Below are 18997 nucleotides of genomic sequence, written 5' to 3'. Positions count from 1 at the left end.
ACGTGAGAATCTTTTAAACACAACGAGGTAGGCGGCTTGGGAACAGTGAGGCGAGGCGAGAGCGGCGCACCGGTCTTAGTCCTGGAAACAGCCCTCTTCTCTGGCGGGGGCAGGTAGAGCAGACACACCTCCTTGTGAGGTTTGAAGATCTTCTCCAGCTCTTTGTCATCCCCTATCATGGGCTTCCGTGTCAGACTCACCCAGCCGTCCTTTGTGGGGAAGACCTTCTTGTCAGAAACCATGACTGGATACAGAGAAAAAGGACACAGAGTCAATCAGTCTCACTTAGACAAGCACAGGAGTGACATGTTGCCGGTAAAGTAAACCTTTCAAAGATAGTTTCTCCGCCTAAAAGGAATAAAATCCATGTCTGAGGCGGGGGTGCATCATTATGTCTGGAAACCCACTGCCATACTTGAACATTGTGATCAGATGTGGTTTGATTTACATCCTCCATTCAGAAAGACCCCGGCCAGAATGAAGTCTCTGGACTTTCTTGCTACACAATGCAATACAAACTACCGTCCCGCCTGCAGCCCCCCCAACATGCAACACATGTAAATAAATGAGGAATGATCCAAATCCCTGAGGGGTTCAAACCAGAAATGAAAAAGTTGTTGCAATAAACAGCTTCATAACACAGATCCTCTCTAAAGTAGATTCTAGATAGATAGATAGATAGATAGATAGATAGATAGATAGATAGATAGATTTATTGTCATTTTGTATGCACAAAGTGCGTACAGAACGAAATTTGGTTTGCATACAGCTTGAACAATCACTCTAGAAATCACTCTAAAAATCTCAGTAGATTGCACCATTTTTTCAGGATAAAGATGCAGCAGCGATTTAAGCAAATATTTGCTGGACTTTCTAAAACAGCCTTGTTTAATAAAAGCCTTCAGATTTTACAGAGCAGATTATTGGGAAAACAAATTCCACATTTCTAAGGGAAATAAGCCAGTGATGAAAAGCGGATTCTTATCCTGTCTCGATTATAGCGAAACTGGGTTCCACGTTATTAATGGACGTAAACAAGAAGAGTAAATATTTTCAATATAAAGCGCACAGATACTACATAAGCAGAAACTGAACAATGATGCAAGCAGCTGCAACCTGTCCCCTTAACGGCGTACTGATGCTGCCGGAGCTGTGGCTGAAACTCTCCGTCACGGAGAACCCTGTAAAATCCACCGCTCCCAGATGTTGTGGGTGTTTTTATTTATTAAGAACAATTCCCTAATGATTCTACCCTTGGTGCAGCTTTCAAACTACACTTTTTTTCTACTGGGAACACACCCAGGCTGCTGTCCCAAACTCTCCCCCGGTGTGTTTAAACCACGTCTCCCGCCTGCAGCCAGACAGCAGGGGAGGAGCGACGCGGCACAGGAAGTCTGTCTTACTCACCTTTCAACTGGGAGCCGTAACTCTTATCAAATCTGGTCTCAGGGATGCCGTCCTGGTCTCCGGACACCTTTCGCTTACATTTTTGAGCTGTTGAAACAGACAGGCAGGAAGTAATGATATCACTGTATTTCATTGTACCAGGTTAGTCTCGGCTTGCTGCAGCCTCCCCAGTCAGATTACGTGTTGCTGCCGTTTTTCTACTGGATTTATTTTCAACTAATAAAGTCACTTAAAAAGAAAAAGATAACTGCTTTTTCCTTCCCAAATTACTTTTGTTGGACCAGCGACTACATATTAAGCCCTGTTACAATGAGTAAGAATGCTGATAGGAAGGTTGTCTATATGTGGCAGCAGCTGATTCGAGTTTTCCAGAGCCAAACTAATTCATGAAAAATGACCTCAAATAGCCTTTTAGCTTTTCCATTTCCCATCACGTCAAAGTCACCAATTTCAATATGCTTCAGTGGGAATTTTTGTGACAAAATAGCACATTGAGGTGCGTAATTGTGAAGTAGTAGGAAAATGACACACAGTTTTGTAAACGTTGTAGAAACATCTGGTGGTGGGGTGGAGGGGGGGGAGGCATGTTTCTACCAGATCATTACTGCAATGTAAATGTGCAATATCACAAGGGTGAAGGCTGGCTCTGATGCAATAGAGTGTATTTTATTATATTTCAAGAGACATGCATTCAGACAGAAGGACGGCCTTTACTGTTAGTCAAAATACTGGTGGGGGATATTTTGATGGAGAAACACGAGGAACACAGAGAGCAGAATGAGTTTAATCTGCTGTAAATAGTAGTTTTCAACCACTATGTGGCTATTACTTCATCTTGTGCAGCCCTAGTCTCTAACAGCTTTGAACATCGTGGAGAATCAATTGTTTGCCCGTTCTTCTTGCAAAATAACTCAAGTCAGATTTAACACCTTCGATGAACATCAATTTTCGAGGCTTGCAGCCTGCTGTCCCGCTGCTGTCCATTACAACCGAGAAGCCAGAGAAATGTTAGGCAGGATGTAACAAACTGTTCTGACTTCCTCATAAAAAGACTAGACGTGCGAACAGATGGGACAGAGAGAGGAGCCGCGAGACGACCGAGCGAGAAAGCCTCGGCGACGCGAGTGCTCACCGAGCTTGGCGTAGAGTATGGAAACGTCCTGCAGCAGTTCAGCAGTCGGTATGCTGGCCGAGGAGCAGATGAGCTCCAACAAACCCACGTACTGCTTCATGTTGGGGCTTTCATCGATGTTCAGCAGCTATAAGGAGGACATATAACACCAGATGCATCAGTAACTCACGTTAGTATACATTTACCTCATGTACTTCTTCATCAACACACTCATAGCTCTCATATTGAAGTCAGGGTGTGGGGGAGGAGAAGTAGTACAATGTGTTACTGGATTTTGTAGTAATGGCTAGTAGTGGGTGCATACTTTATGGTATTAAAAAAAGCTCTCGTTAAATTGGGTTTTGATAAGCATAACACGCCTGTTCCTGTGCAGACAGATACAACACCATGTCATCTGAAATATATCTATATAAGGGAAGCTAATAATTCACTGGCCGTTGCTAGTTAGCTTGCAAGCTAACTGTGTTTGATTTGTCCTTCAAGTGGGAGCCCGGATCTGGGAATGATGCACGTTTGGATAACGCTGTGCTGCTAACCGCTATCAGCAATACAAGCTACTAACGAGATATTTCTCTACATTTAAGGTGTTCACGCGCCAGATGAACACAAATGGACATTTTACAGCAGCATGTGCCTCTGGTTTATTGGTCAGCAGCGCTCATGAATCGTTTGCACCAAACCGTATTGGGTGTTAAACTCAGGGCTGCTGGAGCTTTCCCATTCAGATGCGTTCTCGTTGGATTTCAAACTGGGAACTTGAAAACCCCGACTTGTTGAGTGCCAGGCGAATGTGCAAATATGTTGTTTTTGATTCGCAGCAAATGCTTGGAGATCAAATCTGGGAGTGATGCCACATCTATAGGCTGGCACGGCAAGATTTTTTAAATAGTGAGATGATTTTTAAAGCCTGAGAGACACCGCGTGTAACAATACAAAATCGTAGATAAAACAGGTTTGCTCGTCCAGGAAAACAGATTTCACTCGGGATCATTCAGATGTCAGACAGGAAGTCTTGCAAAACCTCTCAAGATTACAGAGAAATAACATTAAAAAGGCGTTGGTTAAAGGACTGCAGGAATGTGGGCGATCTACGTTTGCTGCAGTATAACATAGAGGTGAGATATTCTTTTTGATTTCTGATTGGCTACACGTCACAGTCATCAAGCTGTGTGCTCATTTGTCCTTGGAGGACACCACACACTAAACAACATCGGGGCAAGACAATCCAACATGTTGAATATCTCTGATTTGAGGTCTGAGCGTTCTCAATGTTCTACCGAGCGACCCAGATCACTCTTAACACATCACACACGGCAGGAATATCTCTGAAAATCATCTAAAGCGTCACGCCGATGGTCGGGGGCGTGCTGGAAAGGGAAAATTGGGGCAAAGATCGGGCAACTTATCCTGCCATGTGAACAATTTGGTCATTCTTGTAATGCTTACTACTAGCAGTAACTAAAACATATCCCAAACTTCAAATACACAAAAAAGAAATGCACCTTATTTGTACTCGGCAGTCAAATACCCACTTTCCAGTAGAAAACACAACAAAAACGTTGCCTGCGGACAGATTTCTGATTGGAAAAAAGCCCAAGAGTTCAGTATTCAATATGGCTGCCTGTACAGCTGTTAATATGGTTATCTCCTCAACAATCAGGTACTTTATATTGGTAAGAAGGTAACGGGAAACTTCCATGAGAACACAATGCCAGAGGAGGAGAAAGATATACAAACACCTGCAAAAAGCTCCAAAAAGAAATAGTTTCCAAAACAAAAGGTTTCCCCAGCTTGGTTGCTTGCAGCCAGAGCAGCAAAACTAGGAGCTATTAAGCACAATGTCACTGTTTTGTGCTGCTGTGACTTGATAAGATATTTGCTTCCGGTCTATAACAGCAATTTAGTTAGTAAGAAGTGGAGCGTCATGTTTTTGGACAGATTAAAGTATGTAATGGTTTTAAAGCCATTTGGCACAAGTGTGTTTATGTTCTGATTCGCTGCAAAGGAAATTAGGAGAGCCGTGAAATGGTCCCAGATTTCACGACTCACAGGAAGCAGGATATTTCTCAGGTTTTAACAGCTGTCTGAGCACACTGAGGGGTCCCAGGGTGACGTCACACATGTGACTCAGCCAGAGGGACTAAAATGCGTCGGAAATCATCCTCATCTGCGCCTGTTGTCAGCCAGACGCAGAGCAGCGGTACGGCCTTATGGGAGGGGCTTACGTTCAGGAAGAAGTCTCTCATGCCGTCCAGCTGGCTGTAGAAAGGAGCCAGGACTTTGGGCTGCAGGAAGGGACTGTCTTCCTTCTGGGTCAGCAGCTTGTAACGCTGGAACATGCTGGTGTTGTCACTCCAGCACACCTCCTTCAGGTGGTAGAAGCGCCCCGAACACCAGTCATCACTAAGCCTGCAGAAAGATAGATTCAGCAGCGATTTCAGGGTTAATGTTAAAGACTACCGTATTTTCCGGGTTATAAGGCGCACTTATAATCTGTAAATGTTCTAAAAAATAATGCCTTATAATCCGGTCCACCTTATATGTGATTACTGTACTTGTGCTTACTGACCGACTTTATGCGCTCAAAAATCTGTCAAAATGTGTAAGTAAGACTTTGGTTAGCAATGAAACCGCTCCGCTCAATCAATATTCGGAGCATTACGGTACACTGTGTCACTTCCTGATCGGACCCCTGAGCTGTCTACAAGACTGCCAGTGGCGGCTCTAGACCAAATTTACCAGGGGGGCCAAGGTGGGGCCAGTGTTTTTTCACAGGGGCACAGAACAAAAAAATTTAAAAACAATAAAATGGCAATATTTAACTGTGTAATAATATTAAGTGAGCCACTTGTGGTTTTGGAACTGCAGGTTTCAGACTCCTGATCTAGCAGTTGAAAACTTGCCCCCAGGTCAATACGGCTAAAGCTAAACGTGAAACATCTTAATTTTTAAATCCTTCTAAGAGTAAAACTGTATAGGTAAAAAATAAAATTGGTCAAAGTAACCAATCAGTTATGGTTTCTTTGCCATTGCAAATAATTATGAGAAGTGTATTTGTCTTTAGTACAGGGGCCATAACAGGGGCCAGGACCATTTCTACAGGGGCATGGGCCCCTGTTGGCCCCTGTCTAGAACCGCCCCTGAAGACTGCCTGACCGTAATGTCGTAACTAGATGTGCATTCATGTAAGGCAGCAATAAACCAAGTAAGTAAATTCAATATAACATTATTTGGGCTTTATGTTAGAAACAGGGCAGTGTAGTCCAGCTACTCTGTCCTCCCAGCAGAGATGGATAGCTCTCCCTCTCAGGTGGTATGTGTGTACAAGGAGTGGCAGAGTTACACTTGGGAAGATAATTTATAATCTGGTGCATCTTAATGTCCGATAAATACGGTAAACAGAAAAAAAAAGATCCCTTTGTACCTTTTGTACTCTATAAACACAGCAGGGATGAGCTGGAACAGCTCCTTCAGGCTGCTCTGGGAGCACTTGTCCTTCAGGTAGGTGTAGACGTTGTGGATGTGTTTGATGCTGGAGGTGAAATAGGCTCCCTCTGTCTCGTCCACGGCTGACCTCTGCTCCTGGTTGTCTTCTTCTGGTTTGATGCACCATTCCTTCAGGTACTGAATCAGAACCTCTACTGAGACAGTTTCTCTCATCCCTGAAACGGAGATGGAAAGCTTGAGCAGGCCTGACTTCAGTAGAACGGCTGTACTGCTTTGTGGGGGGGCGTGTCTTCACCTAATGCTCTGCTGAAGTCGCTGGAGCGTATGTCCACATAAAAGACGTGAGTCCCCAGCAGGCTGGTGACTTCGGGTGACGTCAGGTAGACCGAGCTAGGACAGAGGTACCCTCGCTCTGGTTTTCCGTCCTCTACTTGGTGATAGGCCGGCACCCATTCAAGACTGCACAGCAGGTGGTAAAAGGAGGACCTGGTGTTTTTGGTTGGTCGCCCGTCGCCGTCTATAACCTGAGCCGTGAGGTACTGAGAGTAACGGTGTCTGAAAGAGAGAGAAAGGGTAGAGTTGGAGCAGGCAAAGAAGTACACGGCTCACTCTGTCAATGTACACCGTACCTTGGGAAATCATACTTCTGTTTTGTCACATTACAACCACAAACCTTCGTTTATTTCATTCAAGTAAATGAGCTGCAGAGATTAACAGCTCAGGTGAGAGAATTTGGGGCAGAGGTTTATTATACAACAGGACTATTCAAGTGGCAGAACAGCCTAGTCAAAGTCCAGATCTAAATTAAGTAAAGAATGTGTGAAAAGACTTGAAAGTTGATCTTTACAGCTACTCCTCGTCCAATCTGACCGAGCCTGAAGGCGAACGGACAAGGAAAGGAAGGTAAAGAGGAAGGAAATTAATTAGGGGACGAATACAAATTCATGCAAGACTTGTATTTGTTGATTTTTACGCGTATAAAATGTTTTAAAATCATGTATCCTTTCCTATCCCGTCACAATTACAAGCTGATTTGTGTGGGTCTACAGCATTAAAAAAACTATCCCAAAGTTTGTGGGTGCAAGATGACAATACGAAGAAAAGAACATATAAAAAAAGTTTAAGGAGGTGTAAGTACTTTCACAATTCACTATTTTTAACACAGGTTTGTCGACACAGGGAAAATTTAAGTGCTTCTGTACAAGATCTTGAAATTAGTTAAATAAAATCTTAGCTGCATTAACTACATGATCTCTTCCTCAGCATAAATAATGTGCAGCTATTTAACCAAACCTAAGAGGGTAGAGGTTCACTGAGGGCTTGGTAGCAGAACGACTATCCCACACTCTGTTACTCAGGAGATGCGACTTTGTTTAAAGCAACAATATTCAACAAAAATTCATCCTAATTCTGCCGATGGTGCCCAGAGTGAGACAAACGGCATTTTATTAGTAAAACCGTGTCCCCACTTTAACTCAATAATCACTAAATGGCTACAGCGGAGGTGAAAAGCACTTCCTGCCGTCCCAGGGGAGTGAGACATGCTCAGCGCATTACCCGCTGTCCCAGTTGGCCTCCAGCAGCTGCAACAAAAACATCCTCTGCTGCAGGAGGACGGAGCCGGGGAGCTGAGCTGTGGCCAAGGCGTGGAACTCCTCGCAGGGGTAGTCATCAAGCACACGGTCCTTTCCTGGACTCTGGTGCCACGTTGCACTTTCAGCCAACCACGGACTGGAAGCCTAATAGAGGAGAAACAAGGGGAAATAATGAGCTCCGCAGCAGCTAATGACATTTCACTTAAGTGTTTAAATCCATCTGTGGCCAAATTGACCGGACTGTTCCTCTGAGTTTTCTTGACATTTGTACCACTCGAGTTTTTCTTCTCCCTGACCTTTCGATGCAATCCCTCAAAAGCCCAAAACCTGCAGACATTATTAACGTGCTGTACTGTATTTTTAAGTGTATCTTTTCCTTAGTTGGATGAGGAAAACACAGCTGCTCGCACGGCTATGCTTTATTACATCTTAAAGCCGTGTTTCATCCCTCGTGGCTGTAGCTGAGGCTAAAAGAGGAAGCAGGGAAGCGGGATGTGCAGCTCGGTCTGTGACAAGTCACATCAGTCACCTTTTTTTCCTACCTCAAAGCAGCCACTGATCTCTTGTTCCTGGCGTGACTCATAATGCCTCGCGTTCTCCTCCTTCATCGCTAACCTGTTTGCCACGATGACTCACGGATGCAGATGCAGATCCTGGCCTGAAAACGTCGGCTGCTCACACAACTCATCCATAGCTTTCATTCCTGCCGGCTTACAGACTGGGTTTTCCTGAGCTTTGGGTTTTGTTTGGGAGGATTTTCATTTTAACAAATCTCATAGTTCAACTGGTTTGGGTTTTGTTGAGCTATATTTGTATCCTGCTATAGGTTAATGCTGCTTTTCCTCACTTTTATTTTCTGCTGCTACTCTCCATTTATAAATCTTTTTTTTTTTTCCATCGGTGCAACATCTGGCCCAGTTTAGCTGTGTCTCCTCCCAGGGTAGAGACACAGCTCCATTCTTTCTAACCCACAGAAAGCATGCTGGGCTCAGCTCTTCTGAGGGTTTTTGTTTTTTCTAGAGAGGGTCACAGATGGAGACACTGGTTCCACTAAGTTATCATATTGTGATTTTCACTTTTTCTTTTCAAGTGGGGGACTGTTTTTTGAAATTACAATCGTGGACTTTTTGCTTTTCGTCCCCAAGCAGGTACACCTGGTTCCATGCGCCTCTGTTTAGCTGTGTCTCTTTTCCGAGGGAAAGCAGCTTGAGAAGTTATTCTTGCATACTTTATAATTCCTTTTTTCCACAGGTTGTACGGCCGGCTCGTTGTTTCTGAGTTCCACCGAGCCACTTTCCTAGACGGAGGCCATTGACGGAGGTAATGCTGCCGCTACCACAGAAAGTACACCTCACTCAGAGCTTCAGTGTTCAACGAACTGAATTTGAGCCAAACTTTATTTTATCTAATTGAAATTATTTGGATTACCCTGCGAACTGCTTTGACATGGCCTTTTTTGACCAAACAGAATAACTCAACATGAGCGCTTCTGAACAGCTTCTGAAACACGGTGCCCTCCTCACCAGTTCTTCAGGAGCGAGCGTTCGCCGCTCTCTGCGGATGATGAGGCCATCCCTGACGCCCAGTCTGCTGAACAGCTCTCTCCATCCTTCCACGTCGCCGTCTGTCTCCACATAACACGGGCTCAGCAAGATCCAGTCGCAGCCTGGTGGAGGGGACAGCGAGATGAAAGTTTACAAGAGCAGGGAAATTAAAAACAAGGTGGGGGGGAGGGGAGCTACAAAGCAAGCAGGGACGTAGGCAGGTAACAGCGCGTGCAGCTTGAAGCCGCTATCAGTTATTTATCATCCGAGCAAGGTGAAGTATCAGCGTAATTAATCTGCTTCACTGCTTTTTAGTGTTGCCAGAAAGAAGATTGCTGTTTTCCTATTGTGAACGGAGCCAAAGCCCTCTGGTTGCAAAAAAAAATCAGAGGAATATATTTGTTATTTTAAGAGGAGTTGAAGCAAAGCAATCTGCGCTCAACATCAAATATTTGCCTTTAAATGACTCACAACTGCAACAGCTTAGCAGTGGTGTGTATCCTTCAAAAATGCTTTTAAAAAAACGGAATGAATTTGTTTACATTCCAGTTTTTTATTGATATTTCCGTTGTTACATGTTTTATTGAGGAATCAGTCAAGGAAAAAAAAACAATCAGTGATACAGATTCATCGTCGTTTTTACTTGTTTTAATGTAAAAGATAAGAAAGCATTATGCCCAACCCTCCTCCCTACTTCCCAGGACAACCTGCTTACACCAGGGGTCCGATTGCACCAATAATCAGATTCATTGATCAATATATTGTTAAAGGGGTTGCCAGGTCTTACTGAACCATGTCAATATGTTTACTAGTGAGAACCGTATTCTCTCCAGGCGAGTGAGCCTAATCATCTCCTCCAGCCACAATTTACCATGTGGGGCTTCTGTTTTTTTTTTTTTTAATGCTTTCCAGTCAATGATCTGTTGTCCACAACGTGATAAACATTTCACAGCTACTTATGTAACACTCACATTGCCTTTTCAATACATCGACCAATGTTAGACTACAACTTATTTTTGCTCTAACCCCACAAAGAACCTTTTATAGATACACAAACAAAGGTGACCTCAGAACAATCTAGTAGCTACAGTAGTTCTGGTGATTTTCTGGGATAGATTTGATAGCTTTCTGGGGCTAATATTAACTTTTAATATCTAGATGTGTAAAAGCATATTCTAACGTGTGTGTGTGTGTGTGTGTGTGTGTGTGTGTGTGTGTGTGTGTGTGCGCATCCTACCAGGCAACATTTGTGGCAGGTCCATGTTGTCATACTCCTTAGAGAAATGCACCCTTTCGGTAAAGGGGCACAGCAGCCCCCTGCTGGTGAGGACGGGTACTGCGATGTCCGAGTACTCCTGGCCAGAGGAGGAGTGCCGCTTGATGAAGACCAAGTAACTCACAACCACCGGCTCAGGCTTTGACTTGTGTTGGAAGAAGCAGGAATGTCACAGGAGAAAGATGGCAAAAAGAGGGGGGAAAAGGAAAAATGTAAAATAAAAACCATTTATAAATGTTTTTGGGGATTTTTCAGATGTTAAGGTTGCCTTGTTTCACCTTCCATTTGATACTGTTTATTGTGGGGTAGATGTGCTGCTCCAGAAGCTCCTGCGGCTCGAGCTCATGGACTCCCAGCCTTTTCAGCAGCTCTCTGACCTGCTGGCTTTCCAGGGGGGGCAAACAGTTCAGCAGAGAGGGGTGAACCACATTTAGATCCTGGTACAATGCAGACAGTGGTCCTGCAAAAGGACAAAACAGAAATTATTGTATTATATTAGTATTAAAACGGTGTGTAGTTTTTTTATTGTTATTTCTTGTACTATAATAATCATACTCATTGAAAACACTACAGGCTAATGAAAATGTCACTTTCATTATTATTTTTAAAGACCAGTGAACTAACTTTTAACTGTAAAAGTGTATGACACCTCTTTCTCACACAGTGTGACGTCCCCTCTGCTACTAATATAAACAATTCAGCTGTAATTGCTCCTCTGGGAAGAGTAAAAGTTTTATTTAATTCAATTCATGACCAAAGTGAATAAGCAGTTCAGGCTTGTAAAGGAGCAAGGGAGCTTTGCAATAAGTCCTTTTTAGTTTAGTTTTTAGTTTAGTTAGTTTATCTGTTGTACAGATATCTCTGTCCCATGACCTGATCCTGTTATTGAACAAAAGCTATGCTTTTTATGTTACTGTAAACATTTTATTGTGAAGAGAATTATATTTTTACTTCATCTAGAAAAGGGGGATGTAATATTTAGAACGTTGTGAATTAGTGTTTTTAATGGGAAATGAGAATTGGTTTAAATGAGCATCATCAGATCCAAGCTTTTTAACATCAGAGATCAGAAATCTGCCATACAATCTTGGTTGATTCTGATGTCACATCATTTCACGGGATGCCTTAGGCTTATAAATTGTAAATGGTGAATTACCTGCCTGGCAGGCTGTTACTCGATGTGTCTGTTTCTGTCTTCAAGACATTTTAGAAAGTTAGAAATATAACCAGGCATTGATGTAAAGCTTGTCGGTTGTCGAGTTCAAAAACTGCTTCTGCTTTTAAAAAAAGACTTCTTTTCACCTTGGATAAATTCACAAACACACTTCTCCCCACCTTAAACAGGAAACCTCCAATGACCTACTTTGCTGCTTTCTGAGGCTGCCTTGATTCCCCACTGATTGCTGTGCTGCTCAATATTTCAGAAGAACACCGTCTTTAACTTAGCTGTCTCTGATGTTATCGCATTCATCTGTGTTCACTTCACCTCAAAGCACAGCACGGGAAATGCAAAGGCCTGGTTCCATCTTTAATCTCTGTCCTGAAAACTCACCAACCAGTTACCTGCCGTCAACTTTATCTCCAGATTAGAGCACTCTACCAAAACCCCTGACGTAGAGACCATTGATGGGATTTTATACATTATATGCATCAAATTGTGTGCAACGCCAGCTCAGCGTCCTTCTCCTCGCTGCTAATTAAGATGGCAGGGCTTCTCTATGTCAAGATAACATTTAGCATTTATTCTGCAGCCTTAAAACTCACAACTTTTATTGGTTTTCACAAACCTCTTAGATGCACAATTTGGAGGTGTGTGCACTCTGATCTCTATTTCCTGAAGAGGGTGATAAAGTAATTTATTTATAGGCTGCCAGCATGAGTTGAGCCTTGGCATGTGGCCAGCATGGTTGGAGCTTCTTTAATTTTCTGATCAACAAGGCACGCTGGTACATGCAGACCACAAATCATGGACAACCTATATCTGCTGCTACCAGGTTTGTCATTCAGAGCCCAAAAGCCAGAAACACTTCACAGCCAGAAGTATTTGCAAGTCAGCCGTCACAGTCAAACATCCCAATCATAATCCATTGGGTTTAATGTGATGTTCACAATTTGTTACTGTATTAGCTTCACCTCTCCTTGTTTAAGATTGTGTTTATGGAAATATTTGACACTTCTTCAGCCTTGTTTTTTGGTCAAGAAAGCCTGGCTCATGGTCTTCTAAATCATTCAATGGGTGTTATCAGGGCTCTATGCAGACCAGTCAAGTTCTTTATACCAGGACTGGACGTAGCATACAGGTAGGATCCTGTAACGTAACCACACTGCAATTCACTGAGAGCGCCCAGTTCTTGTACAAATGTCTCTAGAAGCGGTTTGCATGCCTGGGTGCTAGACTTTATACACCTCTGGCCATGGGAGTGACTGGAGCACCAGAATTCAATAATGTGAAGGGGTGACACTGTTAGTAAGTAAGTAAAACTTTAAAGAGCACCTCTTAAGATAAAAATCACAAAGTGTTTTGCAGCAGAAGATAAAAACACACAAGACAAAATCAAACAACAGCAGATTTTAAAAAAACGATGCATTTGTAGCTGGCCTTTAAAAGAAAAGAGTCTGAGGAAGGGAGTTCCAGAGTCTGAGAGCCACAGGAGAGAAAGCTTTGGTTTTCTATTTAGTATGGGGAACAATCAGCAGGATGTTGCCACTATGACAACAAACAACCACACACCAGGACAGTTTTGCCCATGTTCAAAACAGCCTGGGAACTAAGACACTCCACCCCACCTCATAAGGCCTCTCCAGAACCCTGACCCAGACCATCTATGTCCTTTGGTCTTTCTATGGTGTGAAGAAGGCCTAACAAGGATTAGTCCTTATGTCACATTACAACCGCAAACTATCACCGAAAGACTGAGACGCCTACCTACCACCGCTTCTTAGTAGTGGACCCTAATTTAAAACATAATACGTTTAAACCAACACAAAGTATTACGCTTAAATGTTATTACGCAAAAAATATTAGCCTCTGGTCGAACAAGGCCTGTTAGACATTTTATAGCTAAGAAGACAAACCACTAAGACACCTAAACACTTTTTGAGAAACCTTCGCTGTCACTGATGCATTCAGGGTGTTTTTCACGCACATGTTCACGGAGGACAATGAATAATTGACGCTCAGCCAAAATGTACTCATCTCTTATGAGATATAGCTGTTTATACATAAAGTGATGTTTAAGAGTTTATTTTTACCCTCTTACTGGATCAAATAACTCAAAGACGGTGGGTGTGTCGTCGGTGGTGTTCGCGTTAAACAGTCAAGCAGGTGATCAATAAAGCGGAGCAACATCAGCCTCCTGAGCAGCTTGTAGAGACACCGAACCGTTTAACCTACATGATTATTCAAGATGCTGAGCGGCAGAAGCAGAATGCTTACATCAAAGTGTGAAGATCAATTATTCATGCTTGGCACTCCGGCTGCTGTTTCTGAACGCGGTGACGCAAAACGAGGGCGGTGTTCCTGCGCTTTGATGGGAGCGTGCTCAGACAGAAGTGTCTGTTTCTCTGCTTATTCTTAGAAACGGGTCAGCCTCGTCCAGAGCGCGGACAGATTTGTCCTACGCCCACAGAGCCTCTCCGAATGTCTGGGTGTGCTGACTCCTATAAGGCAGGTGCAGCTTTTAAAGCGGAGTCTGAGCTCCCTATGAGTCAGATATCCCAAAGTGTGAATCTGCACTGTTTACCTGGGTGCTAGGCTGAAAATAGAACAGAATGTTCTGTTTCAGCATCCATTTCAGGCTTTTGAGAAGATTTCCTCTGCCATTTTCCATCCCCTTTTAACAGGTTTTGGATTTTGATAAACTGGAAACTTAGATCGCTGACTTACCGGCTTGCAGTTGCCCTAATTTTTCAAGCACAGAGAAATGAAACGAACAAGAGATGTAGAATTGTAAATTCTTTTTTTTTCACAATTCATGCCTCATTGTTCATAATCATTCAGAGACATACAGCCTTTCAGCACCTCACCGACTGTTTGTGTTTCAAGGAATATAAAAGAATACGTGTTTACATAACTAATTTCTATAGGCGCTTCTACCAAGTATTTTTTTAAAAATAGTTTAGCCACGTTGGTTGCAAAGTTTTTGGTTGAACTTGTTACATTTTTAAAATAAATCAAGCAGTGCTTTGGGAGCACTGCTGCTTCTAGTTTGTAGCAGTGTTGGTGACTACCTTTGTATGCGCAGCTTACACAAAACATGGTCCTACACAAGACCAGGGTGGCCTCTTATCTGGAAGACTGCACTGCCCTCTGAAGGGTTGCGTAAGTTTAAATATTAAACTTACGCAAGTTAAATATAGCGCCAATTCATGAAACATGTCATCTCAAGGCACTTTACAAAGTCAAATTCAATCAGATTATACAGATTGGATCAGATTATACATCTTTTCACATTTTATTTGTAAAAGTTTTGAAAATCGCAGTTTTCACATGAAATACCAACAACATACACTGAAATACTGAAAGAAAACTGGTTGTTTGGTTACTAACTAAAAACCTCAGTGTATAATCAAACCCTTGAACTCATTTCAAACCCTCACTTTTTAACAGGTTTGAAAGTAAAGAGAAGCATCAGATTACCTGTCTGAGTTTGAGCTTTCTTCTCCTTCTTTGTCTTGGCTTCTTCCATGGGAAAGAAGACGCTCTCCTCGCTGAGCGCCACCACCCGTCCGTCAGCCAGAGCGATGACGGTCAGACCTCTGAGGTTCTGGAGGATGGACTCTGCCTCTCCGTAGCCGTGCTCCATTGCTCGAAAGTTGCAAACCAGCAGCCTGGCCAACTGACGAAGGCCTTCCTCTGAAACAACGACGCGCCGTTTAGATCCAGACGCACAGCACTCGCTCAGGACAACAGTCACAGCTTCTTGTTTTATCTGCTCTGCCACACACCTGAATTGATGCCCTCCGCTCTGACCAGCTCCTTCGCCATCGCCGTGGTTACCGTGGTAACGTCTGACCCCCGCAGGTACCGGACTCCCATGTGAGTGAGCAGGGAGCGGGGAGGCGGGGGGCTCAGACCCGGGTGGAGATAGGACAGAGACAGATGCCGTTCCAGCTCGTCGCCGCTGATCACGTCGCGGATCACGGCGTCCTGACAGACAGCCACCTGGGACGGCAGCTTGTACACAACCGTACCGCCTGTGAAAGGTAGGGGGCAATCACAGCGCCTGCGTGATCCTCGGCTTAATTTCTTACAGATTCTTATTTCCACAAGGTGCGGCGGGGAGTAATACCTGAAGTAAGCGTCGGCAGGAAGGGCCTCCCCTTCAGCAGCTGAATTATCTGCCCGGCGACAGGCTTGAAGAAGTCCAGCACCTCGTCAGGCAGGGGGATGAAGTGCAGGAACTGACAGAGACCTTTCAGCCCCGTGTAATCCGGGTGAGCCTGAAACACAAGACGCATTTACAAACTATACGTAGACGAGCAACTTCTATATTTCCAAATTCATGACTTTTTCTTCCCATTTTGGTCCTAAAAGGTTTATTTGAACGTATTTCTGATACTGTTGTGATATTTTGTGTTTCCTGTATTGGAGCAGTTTTGCCTTACGGTGAAGACGTCCATGGCTTTGAGGAAGAGTTGAGGTATTTCCGACCGAAGCCACTGGTTCCAGGAGCTGTCCCTGTCCACATCCTCCCGAGAAGAAGGGATGTCGAAATCGCCTGAAGGAGAAAACGGACACAAAGTTAAACGTAGAGCTTTTTTTTTCCACTTCAACAAACCATCCCTTTTCGAAACCTCAACTCTCACCTTGGATTATAAAACGAAAGCCGAAACTGCGGAGGGGCAGGTAAGCGAACACCGGCTGCTTCTGGGGCTGGCAGACGATGTCCGTTTCTGCCTCATTACCCCCGAGCTGGAAAGCCAGAGCGAGCTCGGTCGACTCGACATCTTCTTTTATCTGAAGGAGAAACACATCTGTTTCAGAAGAGCTGAAACACAGACGCGCTGCTTCAAGGAAAACGTTAATGTCCATTAAACAGGACTATCATTTCTGTATTTAACTGGATTACATCTAATAAATGAAAGAAAGAAAATTGGACCAGCAACATTGGATTCTGTTCGTTGACCTGGAAAACATCAGAGAAACTCAATGGATTCCTAAGAAGATCTGGAATGAAGGATTAGCCCAGCATTAATGGCCGCCTGTTGCAGTAGCTCCAATGATACCCTGTTTTCTTTTGTTTTAATCTTCTTGCCGGTAAAAAAAAAAAAAAACCAGAACTTCAAAAGATTTTCCAGTGTTGACACAGATACAGAGCTGACCCTAAGTCTCGGCAATCACGTTAATTGCCGAGACTTTCCAGCACCGTAGAGTTGTGATAAATGACATAATCCTGAATGGTGCACATCGGCTCAAGAGGCTGTAAATTCTGAATGTTTTGAATGGCCTTGCAAATGTATTCACACCCGTTGAACTTGTTCAGATTTTGTAATGTTATAACCACAAACATCAACGTTTTAATAGGAATTTTAGGGGATAGTCCAACACAGATTACAAATTGGGATTCATCAAGGCAACGCATGCGGTGACCAGTCTACGCACGGTTTTGTACGTCAAAATGTTTCTGTGCGCTGCAAGTTTCAGGTTTTCTCCCTAACGGCAACGTTTAGTATGAGAGCTGCGCACTCCTGCGTACATGAGGCCCCTGGTGCTACTTTTACAACCGGGAAGAAAGACGCTCGCCTTCACTGCAATGCCGCCTCTCCCCATGTGGGGGTCGCCCTAGAGCCGCTGCAGCGTGGGATCGAAAAAGAGCAGTTGCTGTCGCTGAGCAGATTAGGTGCTAAAAGAGCCACTTCTTCTCAACTCTGAACAGAACCTCTTGTCGGCCATTTGTTGTTTACTGGTAGGTGCTTCATGGAGGGGGGTAATCAGTGCTCTATCTAGACTAGTAGGACAGGGAAGTGCTGCTACTCAAAGGGCAAAATTCACGAGGATACCTTGAACATGCCTGAATCAAGCAAAATCAAAATACCACTTTGGGCATGATTTTAATAAAGTATTATCATCATAACATGGATAAAAGCTCAAAAAAGTTGATTTTGTCAGATGTTGTTCCTTAAAATCCCAATAAACCGTTGAAGTTTATAGTTCTAATATGAGGAAACCCTGTTTACAAGGCAAAGGCAAAAGTGTTGGTCCAAGGAATTTTACCTATGAAGCAGAAAAGACAAAGGATGCCAATAAGCCCTGACGCTAGATGTGTGAGGTCAACAGCCCTGATGGAGCACCTTTAAGACCGACTCCCTGATGTTAGAGAGCAATTTCAAAAGGTCAGTAAAGCTCCTACATTTGCAGCAAAGAAGAAATAAATGTTTCTGTATCTGTATCTGGTGCAGAGTTGGCGTGGAGTCCACAAAGTACAACGTCTCTGTTGCTCTGCAGGTAAGGATCAACACAGGGAAGCATCCAGATTTCACTCCATCGACTGTAGAATGGTGAAGCAGTGAAGGCTATTGTAAAAAAAAAACAAAGCATCACCTTCTTGGGCTGCAGTGTGGTTTTGACCACCAGCCAGCGCTCTGTGCCCTCTGTGTGCTCCACCTCCAACAAATTGTGACTAAGGTCTTTGCGAGTCATGGTCACGAGGCGTTTCTCGCTCTGTGGAAGGAGGCAAAAAGAGAAAAAAAAAGGGATGTTGCTTTTATCAGAAGGGTGCATTGCTACGAAAAAACTGCATGAACCAATCTGCACGTGCAAACAATGACCTACTTGATTGTAGATAGTGATGGAGCGCAGGCGGTGCAGAAAGAGCAGCAGGGAGGGGTGAACGTCGTGGAACAGGTTCCTGGTCTGATGACTTTCAGAACGCAAAGGAAGGCAGATTTTTGTGGTCCAGCTATTTAAGAGAGGCAGAAAAAAAGTTGTTGTGAGAGCACAGCGCTGTATGAAATCACATCGTATCGTTAAGTAATCCGACCTGTGCCGATGGATGTCCTTGAGCTGTGCGTCCAGAGGCCTCTCCTCTTCGGTCCAGTGGGGGAGGATGTATCCCATGGGGCCGCAGTTCCTGTCGAAGCGCAGGTGGAAGCCGTTGGAGTGGATCTCGGGACAATCCGTGACCTTGAACACAGACTTGAAGCCGATTCCTTTTTGTCCTGTAGGAAGCGGCACAAGCCAGATCATCCAGACACCGCGTTTGTAACCCCGGCCTCAAACATACTTACAAGGCAAACATAAAACGTGTAAAACTGTAGAGGTCAGCAAAATGGACTTAGATGGTATTGCAATAATGATGATGATGATGATAAAAAGTGTTTTAATTCATCTATCACTGCATTCAGTTAGAGCCACCACACTGTAAAAACGGAACTAAAAATAAGTCACATTTTCTTGAACTTACTGTATTTGTCCTTGATTTGAGCAGGTAAATAAGATGATCTGCCAATGGAATGAGTATTTTGATCCCTAAAATTAGATAATTAGATTTCCTGCACTTGAAATAAGATGACGGAGATGAGTTGTTCCCATTTTAAGTGCAAAAATCTTATTCCATTGGCATATCATCTTATTTGCATGCTCAAATCAAGGACA

General features: G+C 43.7%; 1 protein-coding gene across 5 annotated transcripts in view; it reads right to left on the bottom strand.

The window, feature by feature from the left end:
• The window catches only part of wu:fj29h11 (protein NO VEIN), a 51453-nt gene that overhangs the window by 8053 nt on the left and 24403 nt on the right, over nucleotides 1-18997 (bottom strand). For 4 of the 5 annotated variants that reach the window (XM_036142551.1, XM_036142553.1, XM_036142554.1 and 1 more), the window contains 18 exons: nucleotides 18384-18561; nucleotides 18176-18302; nucleotides 17945-18064; nucleotides 16210-16360; nucleotides 16009-16121; nucleotides 15693-15843; nucleotides 15349-15597; nucleotides 15041-15256; nucleotides 10680-10861; nucleotides 10363-10546; nucleotides 9105-9247; nucleotides 7544-7725; nucleotides 6282-6541; nucleotides 5964-6201; nucleotides 4765-4948; nucleotides 2540-2666; nucleotides 1408-1494; nucleotides 71-244 (listed from right to left, as the gene is read on the bottom strand). In XM_036142551.1, the coding sequence (XP_035998444.1) occupies nucleotides 71-244; nucleotides 1408-1494; nucleotides 2540-2666; nucleotides 4765-4948; nucleotides 5964-6201; nucleotides 6282-6541; nucleotides 7544-7725; nucleotides 9105-9247; nucleotides 10363-10546; nucleotides 10680-10861; nucleotides 15041-15256; nucleotides 15349-15597; nucleotides 15693-15843; nucleotides 16009-16121; nucleotides 16210-16360; nucleotides 17945-18064; nucleotides 18176-18302; nucleotides 18384-18561 (3066 nt within the window). Of the gene's footprint in view, nucleotides 1-70; nucleotides 245-1407; nucleotides 1495-2539; nucleotides 2667-4764; nucleotides 4949-5963; nucleotides 6202-6281; nucleotides 6542-7543; nucleotides 7726-9104; nucleotides 9248-10362; nucleotides 10547-10679; nucleotides 10862-15040; nucleotides 15257-15348; nucleotides 15598-15692; nucleotides 15844-16008; nucleotides 16122-16209; nucleotides 16363-17944; nucleotides 18065-18175; nucleotides 18303-18383; nucleotides 18562-18997 lie in introns of all 5 variants that reach the window. The other variant, XM_036142552.1, reaches the window with a different exon arrangement.

This window comes from Fundulus heteroclitus, chromosome 10 (assembly GCF_011125445.2).
Source record: "Fundulus heteroclitus isolate FHET01 chromosome 10, MU-UCD_Fhet_4.1, whole genome shotgun sequence".
NCBI classification, from domain to species: Eukaryota; Metazoa; Chordata; class Actinopteri; order Cyprinodontiformes; family Fundulidae; genus Fundulus; species Fundulus heteroclitus.
The sequence above is the reverse complement of the archived record's forward strand: the minus strand, read 5'-3'. Positions and strand labels throughout refer to the sequence as shown.